The 9,761-nt window shown below is 41.5% G+C and overlaps 1 protein-coding gene across 1 annotated transcript in view; it reads left to right on the forward strand.

Annotated features, from left to right (window-relative positions):
• Positions 1–8,520, forward strand: part of dph6 (diphthamine biosynthesis 6) — a 209,843-nt gene extending 201,323 nt beyond the window's left edge. Inside the window, exon 15 of the mRNA XM_080203162.1 lies at positions 7,965–8,520. Within this exon, the coding sequence (XP_080059288.1) occupies positions 7,965–8,083 (119 nt within the window). The 3' untranslated portion in view covers positions 8,084–8,520. The remainder of the gene's footprint in view (positions 1–7,964) is intronic.
• Positions 8,521–9,761: the final 1,241 nt, after the last annotated feature.

Raw genomic sequence — 9,761 nt, forward strand, 5'->3', positions numbered from 1 at the left:
CTGGCATGGACAAGATGGGCTGAATGGCCTCCTTCTGCGTTGTAACTTTTCACTGCATAAGGTTCGCTTACAGTTCATATTCATAAACTCATAGCAATCCCCTCCGGAGAGGTAGGGGATAAGTAAGCAAAACTGGATCAAAACATCCACTAAAAGCATATAAAAATGTAACTGCAAACTGGACAGCAATGGAAAGTAAGCACATCAGAATATAATATTCAGGAGAGAAAGATGAGATGGGAAAGGTACAGTTAAAGAGGGAACACATGCTTTGTGAGGAGGAATTGATTTGGATAAGTTAAGGCATTATTAGCTGAGACATATGTGACTGGAGCTCAAAGATTATTAAAGAACATTTTATTTCTTGAAGGTTTTTTACAGATTTTTGAATAATATGAAGGAAAGTTGTAGTTAGCTCTGTAATTATTGCTCTGGGAGCTTTATTGCGAATTGGGACAGTGAGAGAACAGGATTCTTGAAATGAGTTCAAGATTCCTTCCTCAAGAAGCCAGTTGGACGCGAGTGGACGTGTTGCTGGGTCTGGTTACGAATAATGAAGTGGATCAGAAAAATGAATGAAAGGTGGGTGAGTGCCAAGGGAGGAGTAATCACAATATCGTACCATTCGCCATCTAATTACAAAGCAAATAACATCAATACAAAAACTAGAGCAATGATTTGGATTCGGAAGGATTCTGGAAGGTCACAGAGTGAGCTAACTGAGGTTAAGGTGATAGGAGAAATTGGCACACTGGACTGTAAAGCAACAGTGAAACATTTATTGCAGAAAAGCCATGGCAAAAATACAGAAAAGGTTTATTGCATTTCAAACAACTAAACGAGTAGACCATAAAAACAGCAATGATTGTACAATAGAGATGAGAAAATAAGGAAAAAGAGGCCAAGATGGGATAAGGAACACTGAGAAGGAGTAAGAAGAAAAAGATTTAAAAACCATCAGAAAGAAGAGTTTGACCGATGCGTCAATAAAAGTGAAGTGGAATCCTTCAGAGGGGAGATTCATAGGAAATGATCACAAGGTTACAGAGGTATAGAGTATTTCTAATGACTTTCCTAAAGAAAAGGATGTCAGAAAGAAGGAGAAAGAACCTGAGAGCAACATTGCAATGGATCAAAGGAATATTCTGGCTAAGTTCGTTAAGCTGAAGGGAGAAACCAGAACGTGTGTATGTTTAAGACTGAGATTTTTTGATCAGTAAAGGAATCGAGGGTTACGGGGAAAGGGCAGGAAAGTGAACATGAGGAATGTCGGATCATCTATAATCCTACTGAGTGACAAAGCAGGTTTGAAGGGCTGAATGGCCTACTCCTGCTGCTATTTCTTGTGGTCTTATTTCAGATAATCCTCATGATTATGGACAATTCATGTTGAGACTGTGCATGTAAACTGGAGGCTAATCCAGGGTCAATAAAGGCCAGCTCAACATCTACAGCAGGGAACATTTTAGGGTCTTTATTGAACAACAAAATTGGCATTTATCCTGATTAAAAAGAAATGCCAAAAGGGACAATCATGCTTGACAAACCTTGTAGAATTCTTTGAAGAAGTAATGGATAGATTGGATTGTTGGGGGAATGCACTGGATGTAATGTGCATGGATTTTCGGGAAACCTTTGATAAAGTAGCACGTGGGAAAATTAAGGAAATAATTGGGGGGTAGCAAACTGAACTAAAAATTTGTTAAGGCAGGAAAACACCAGGTAAGGGTTGAGGATGGTTGGAAGTGGGTTGTGGTGTCTCGAAGAGTTCCCTACTTCTATTCACTCTGTACTTCGAAGATTTAGATATCGGCCCAGAAGGAATGGAATCAACATTTGCAGAAGGTACGAAAGTAGGAATTGTCGTTAATGAGAAGATCAAAAAACCTACAAGAAGATAAATCAGACGGGGACAGTGAAAAAAGTGGCAGATGGAATTTGATGTCAGTGTCAGGTCATGGAAAAAGTAACATCTGGAATGATACTGACTACAGTAAGGATAATGCCTCGACAAGAAGATTTACATTCGCTAATCTGAAATTCAGCGTAAGTCATTCTGGCTAAATTATTGACAAATCTGTAGAGAGAAGTAAAATATATAAATGGTTGCTGGAAATCTGCATATTTTAACATTTAATGTTGACGGTCTCACAGAACTGGAAGAAATTGGAGATGTTTTCCTGCAAATATGAGAGACAAAGGAAGAAGAGGGAGAGGAGGGGGGGAGAACGAGGGGGCAGAACGCGAGTGACAGTGAAAGGCAGGAGTGACTGAAAGACAAAGATAATGGTGTGATAATGAGGCAAGAGGCAAAAGATGGATGGAGAAGAACTGTAAAAACCAACTGCAACACCATTTCCAGCATTTTCATAGAAGGATAGAATCTACGGTGCAGAAGGAGGTCAATTCTCCCATCAAGCTGGCAACAATCCCACCCAGATCCTATCCCCATAACCCCACATACTTACCCTGCTAGCCCCCCCCCCCCACAACACTAAGGGGCAATTTAGCATGGCCAATCAACCTAACCCGCACATCTTTGGACTGTGGGACAAAACCAGAGCACCCGGAGGAAACCCATGCAGACACGGAGAGAACGCGCAGACTCCGCACGGACAGTGACCAGAGGCCAGAATCGAACCTGGGTCCCTGGTGCTGTGAGGCAGCAGTGCTAACCACTGTGCCACCGTACCACCCATTTTGTTAGCAGTAATAAGAGTAGTTGAAATTGATGTTGAGCCAAGGAAGTTTTAATGTTTGTCATTAAAGTATAGAATATTTAATGCTGGTGTTGCAGTGACAGTAAGTCTTCTTGAGTTTAAGTCAGAATGTGATGAGTTCTGGCCCCACTCTTTCCTCTAAGCACATTGGGGTGAATTTTGCCAGTCCGTCCTCATGGGAATCGGAGCGGGCGAGGGGTGAACCATGGAAAGGTCCGTTGATCTTGGGTGGGATTTTCTGGTTTCAGGGACAGCGTGGCCAGAAAATCCAGCCCTTAATATCAGCTGATATTTCAGTGCTCCACTGACTGAGGTGGCATCTTTCAGGTTTAAACAATACCACGATGAATCCCTTGGTACTATTCAAAAGTAAGGGGTGGGGTTCTCTCTGCTTCTTTTTCCTTTATTTCTCACTGAATCAGTACAAAAGCAAATAGGTTTTTCATCTCATTGGCTGTGGCTGGATTTTACATAGACTTTGGTTGCTGCATTTGTCTACAGAACAATAACTTCACTTTGAAAGTAACTCAGTGGAAATAGATTACTTTGGAACATCCTGAGGATGTGACAAAGTGCCACGCAAATTCCAATTTCGCTTTTTTTCCTTCTAAACCAAGCAATAACTGGCCATCAACCTATTAAAGTTTTAGCAATTGTGCTAGGCACCCAATACCTTTCAATTTCAGTGAAAGTCTGATAGTGGCCTTCAACGTGAACTCTTTGCTACAGTTGTGATTTTGAAAGAGATTTAAGATGGTGAAGAAGTAAAAGGCAGCTAAAAGTGGTAAGCTCCAAATCTGTAGACCGCATCACCGTGGTTCATATTTGGAGGAGGAAGTTGATGATCATCCATATTTGGGAGTGCTGAGTCCAGTTTTGTCCCAGGCATTGTTAGGCCTGATCTTGGCAATTCAGCACTTTTCCTGGCAGTGTAATTTGTTGCTGTCTTTGAAATTAGCCTGACCTGATGAGTGCAAGGTGAAAAGCTTTGACAGCATGTCTCTTTTTACAACAAGAGTAAAGTTCTGTACTATCAAGCGACTATTCTTCATGTGTGGGTGGCCCGTGTCACATTGAAGCATGCAAGAAATTGAGGCTATTATGTTTACACTAGAAGCTTGCAGAATTTTGTCAATGTTGTGTGGACCCATGATTGCTTTATTAACTGAGGGAAGAAGATGGGATTTGACCGAATGGAAATTAAAAAGAAAATTGAACTTCATCTCCAGTTGAACAAAAAAGTTTCCTTGTCCGGGTGCTAAGCATGCGAGTTGTTATTTGGGGTAACAGAATCCAGAATGAATGCAGGCTGGAATTCTCCATCCTCACCCGCAGCTGGGATTCTCCAGTCCCGCTGCAGTGGATGAAGTTTTGGCTGAGTGCCAAATTCTGCCTTCTTGTTGGCAGTGGTGACGGGGCATGAGAGACCGGAAAATTCTGGCTTCAGTCATGTGTGGCCTGTCAAATTTGATGTTTGTTGGGCCTGAGAGGGATTAATTGACGGTGGAAGTTTATAGAAAGCGCATCTCGTTTCACTTACTGGATCAAACCATACATTCTGTGATGTGCAGTTTCGTTGTTGTTTCAAGCTTCTAAACATGTGTAAGCAGTGTCTGTTTTCATTTGTCCATCTCCTAGCTGCCAAAAATCAGTTATTCAGTGCTGAAATTCAGTCAAATCAGATTAAAACTCATGCGGCCTGCCATAGCACAAAGTTCAGACATATGCTGCTTATTTCTCCCTTGGCACCCGCTCGGAATGAAGTCATTTGTGGCCTTTCATCATCTGAATTTGCTACATTGGGAGTTTCAAAAGTAAACTTTCGGCAGACAGTAATTAAAGTTGATTCAGGGGCTCGACAGTAAGGCTACATGCCTATTGCTGTTTGCCTTGTGAGTCCGTGCACAATAAGATCAGTTTTACACTGCTGAACTGTGAGGGGACAACCACAGATTGTGATTTCCAAGCCCCGGATATAGGTTAGTTGAATATGTTGATTATTTAACTTCCGTGAGGGAAAAAATCCTGCATTTTCTTCATGGTCCGTGTATGAAGCTGACATTACCAAATGACTGGAACTTTTTCAGCCTCAATAATGACAGAATCGGCGCATTTTTCACTCACTTTATTCATTCGTGGGGCATGGGTGTCGCTGGCTGGCGAACATTTACTGCCCATCCCTAGTTGCCTGAGGGCAGTTGAGAGTCAACCACATTGCAGTGGCTCTGGAGTCACATGTAGGCCAGACCAGGTAAGGACAGTAGATTTCCTTCCCCAGTCGACATTAGTGAACCAGATGGGTTTTTCCGACAATAGACAATGGTTTCATGGTTATCAGTAGATTCTTAATTTCAGATATTTTTTATTGAATTCAAATTCCACCACTTGTCGTGGCGGGATTCGAACCCAGGTCCTCAGAACATTAGCTGAGTTTCTGGATTAATCATCTAGCGCTAATAAGCCATCTAGGCCATTACCTCCCCCATTCTTTGCGAGCACTTCAACTTTCAAGTTAAAGTTTAAGTTTATTTATTAGTGTCACAAGTAGGCTTATATTAACACTGCAATGAAGTTACTGTGAAAACCCCCTAGTCACCACACTCTGGCGCCTGTTTGGGTACACTGAGGGAGAATTTAGCATGGCCAATGCATCTAACCATCTGGACTGTGGGAGGAAAACAGAGCACCTGGAGGGAACCCAAGCTGACACTGGGAGAATGTGCAGTGTCCACACAGAGAGTAACCCAAGTTGGGAGTCGAACTTGGGTCCCTGGCACTGTGAGGCAGCAGTGCTAACCACTGTGCCATCGTGCTGCCAGTCTTTATCCATGCTTGGCCTCTGACACTTTTATTTCCATGTTTTAATCTTGTCTAACCATAGAAGAATTGTTCTATTCAGTAAGGAGCCAACAAGATGCCATTATGCATCCATTTGATAAGTGTCTGGGCCCATCATTATAACATATGAACGCTGGCATAAGTAATAATATATTATAAACCATTATGGAATAAAAACAAAAAAATGACCTTTTAGAATAACCTGCATAAATCATAGCTGCCAAGAAGGAAAATTTAATTACATTTATAATATATTTTTTAAATACCCCATGGAGACAAGTGCATAATTAAAAGTTTAATAATTTAAGCATTCAGCCCCCAAAAGATTTGTATTATTCTGCTAGTTTTAGTTAATTAATTGGCCACAAATCCACAGTAGAAGGCAAAATTCCAAATGTGCCCTCTGGCCAGTAGTAGACTGAACAACAAAATGAACGCTTCCACGCAGTATCATCTTACCTAATATACATTAATACCAGCTGTGCAGGAACGAACAAGAGAAGAAACAGTCACCTAATGCGAAAGATGAGCCTCTTTTTTTTTAAACAGTGTAACAGACTGATATAATCCAATTACTTCAGATATCACCAGCCTTAGGTTATTCTTCAGCTGAAGTTTTTTTGCTCTATATTTGCTCTTTGGGATTGTCAGTGTTAATAGACCAAACTTGTCTCGCTCAAGTGCACATGCACAAGGGGCTCTCCGATAAGTCGTGTGACCCCCCCACTGGCCCCCGCAAGTCTGATGAAACTTCACTTCATGATGGTGATGGAAGTCCCCATGGATCCGAGCCTCAGCTTTCGTCACTGGGTAATTCCAGCAAGGTTTTCTGGGATTCGGGATCTAACCTGAATCATGATGACACTCTGAACTTCACATTTTCTCACCTCTGGACTCCTTATCCACATTAAGAGCCATGCTCGCTGCAGTTCACATGGTCACTTTTAGTCAGAGTGACAGTATTTCGAATTAAAGACCATCCCCAAATTATTGGCAAGAGCCTTTTCGTCTCCTTAAGAACTGGGTTCCTTCTGCCAAACTCAGCATCAAACCAGTTTGCGCTTAAACTGAATTTGAATATTGCACTATTTACCAAAAGTGAGCAACAAACTTGCTGGTGGTAGTAGATACAAAAATTCAAGTCATTAAAACCCTAGTCAGAATCCGTTTAGATTTTTGGTTGTGTACTATTGTAGTAGAAAAGTGATATTTGATATTAACATACTTCTAGTTGCTCTCTAATAATCATCATGCTTTGGTACTTTATAAAGATGGCCACAAATTTATAATTTTTCATAATTTCAGCAGAACTTTTCTAAATTTTTGTATCAAATAAAAATTAAGACATTGTATGGTGGTATATAAGCATCCCTTTAGCCATCCATATTGAACAATTTATACCTCGATTTAATAACAATGGGTTCTTATGATTCATACATTATAAAAGATCAGATCGTCCCAAGAGTGCGGGAGAATTAATATTAAAACCGTGTTCTCCTAGCTCTGTTTACAGGACAGTTTTTGCATTGCAAATACAGCAACCTCCATCATTTCTCTGCATTTAAATCTCACTGTTCAAAGAATTATGCATTGTATATGTAATCATATTGCACCCTGGTCAGTGTTTATTGTTTTAGTGCTCTCACATTCCTCTCAAAAAGCGTCGGTTGTAGATGCTTTTAATCAAACTTTTCAGAAAAAAAAGGAGGAACTAATTAATGATCGCTCAGCAGAAAGCACATCAAGCATTAAAAACAATCAGTCTTGGGTCATTCACCGTAGGTCTTTAGCTTAGCATCAATGAAGCCAAAACTACTGTCTTCCTAATGCATCCAATTAGTGGCCATATGCTTTGACAGTGAGGAGATGTGAATATTCCACAATCTGCTCGGGACCAAGAGACATCAATAACTCCTGAATAATTATTTGGCCTGGTCAATGGGTTAAGTGCTCCACTGACCATAGGGCACATCTTTAGGGACAACATGTCTTACCCCAGTACCAGGAATCCAATCCCCGATGGGACCCCTCTTCACAGCACAAGCCATGTATGGAATTTATACTCTGAGGGGTAGTCCTTGGGTACTTTCAGATGTTTGATGTGAGGTTTGTGAAATCCAGCTTGCCACCTGCTGTAAACAAAGTACAGAACAGCTTTCCAGCCAATATAGATTTTTTTTTTGAAAAAGCAGCTGCGACAAAGAGCTTTTGTGTTCTATTAAGTCCTTTCTCTCCATGCATGAATATAAAGATGGGAAGTAGTGTTTTTAGAAAGTGTAATTTTCTTGAATGTGTGCATCATTTTGCATTATGTATTTTTAGAACAGGGCACGTAATTCAAGTAATGACTGATGAACACGTATGTGATTAAATGTGTATCATGCTAACACTCTCTGTTATCTTTAGATTTGGAGAGATCTCTGGAAGATGTGCTGGGTTCGAATGTTCCGCTGCTGATTTTGGTTCCTGTGGCCAATTTGCCTGGCCTACAGATTTTGCACACTGCTTGTTGGCTGGGCTCTTAAGGACGAAAGACAGGATGGAGAATGATGACTTTGCCGCCACCGTAAATCCATTTCCTCCTTTTTTTTTGGAAGAAGGAAGACAAAAGCAGAACTCCACCTGTGTTTATAGCAGCAGGCCCATAGTGCTCCAAAAAAAAACTTCAAACAACACGCCAGTCAACACTCTGTCGAGATAGTAACAAAGGGTTTCTTGTTCGCGGCCAAGTTTTACTGCTACATTTATTGGCGACTGATAAAAGTGAGGAGGAGAAAGGTGTTGTGTATTACTGGATTTACTGTTAACTTTGATCCATAAAACCAGCCAACAGAAAGTCAATCCACACTGTGTAGATAGCATGAACTATAATGTGTCCAAATTCTAATCTTAAAGTTATGATGTACAAAAATATGAAGTCATTTTAATTGCATAACTGTTGTTAAATCTTCTCTCACCTTCATAGAGATTTCTCTCTTTATTGCAGCACCGGTGAACAGAGGTTGTGTCCTCACGGTCACTGGCAGTGCAATTTAATGCTTAAATCTTCACTTTCTTGACCTGAATTGAATCTTGACCCTCACTGACTGTCCTCGTGTAAAGGATTTTATATCTGGTCAGAGTGTCTCCCCAGGTATTGCACACTGCGTCCTGTGGTGGGTCCTTCAAGCATGTGCCCTGACTGTGTGTGTGTGTGAGGTGTCGTGACCAAGCCTGACCCCACCATCACCGATATCGGGGGGGGGTGTGCGCCCGCTCTCAGGTGGTCCTCAGTGAGGGCTGGCCCGGCTGACCTAACCCTCCTTGACCCTGGAGCCCAGCCAAAATCAGCTGCCTCCACTCAGTTCAGAGATCAAACCAGGGGAGGAACTTTCTGGGTGGGATATACTTCCTGGGCGCTGACATCAGAGAGCCATTTCCAAAATTAATACATAAAACCCATAACTCAGAAAAACGTGCAAACAACCTTCGCTTTTGACTTAATTCAACATTTGTAGAAAAAAAAGAAAGGCACTTACCTATTAAAGCTCGGTCTCCCTGGTGCGTCATTTTGATCGAGGATTTGAAAGTGTTACGAAGCCAGGTTTTAGAAGCTGTTAGAGAAGAGATTCATTTTCATTGGCTTTATATATTGTACAATAAATCCTCACGAGTTACTGCACAGACTGAGCAACTTGGAATTTCCGAGGTAACTGGCGATATCTTGCTGATGAGACTGAATTCTATATGTTCTTGTTTTTGTGTGTGTGTGTGTGTGTGTGTGTGTGTGTGTGTGTGTGTGTGTGTGTGTGTGTGAGTGAGAGAGAGACGCCCATACAACAGCTCATCGAAACGCTATGAGAATGGATAGTACTGTCACCATCAGTAAAGGGCCACCATTGAGGAGGTTATGATAGTGACCCAGATCAAACCGAACTTAATAAATCTCGTCGGCTGTGAGCAGGGATCAGAAGCTATGGCGGAAAAAGTTGCCATTTTCACACAAGATGGTTCATTCATGTACTTTGGAGAAGGGAATTTCCCCTCCGCCACATTCTAATCCATACCTGACTCTGATTGACTCCAAGTCCCGTCTAATGGTAGTCAACATGCCAACTGTTGACAAATGCCCCCCCATCAGGTGATGCCAACACATCCAGAGAACAGTTTTTAAATGTTGCTTACTTTATGGACGTGCATTAATTCCAGATGCTCTCTTCTCCA

The sequence above is a fragment of the Carcharhinus amblyrhynchos genome, chromosome 14, assembly GCF_965287045.1.
Source record: "Carcharhinus amblyrhynchos chromosome 14, sCarAmb.v2.hapA, whole genome shotgun sequence".
Taxonomy (NCBI): domain Eukaryota; kingdom Metazoa; phylum Chordata; class Chondrichthyes; order Carcharhiniformes; family Carcharhinidae; genus Carcharhinus; species Carcharhinus amblyrhynchos.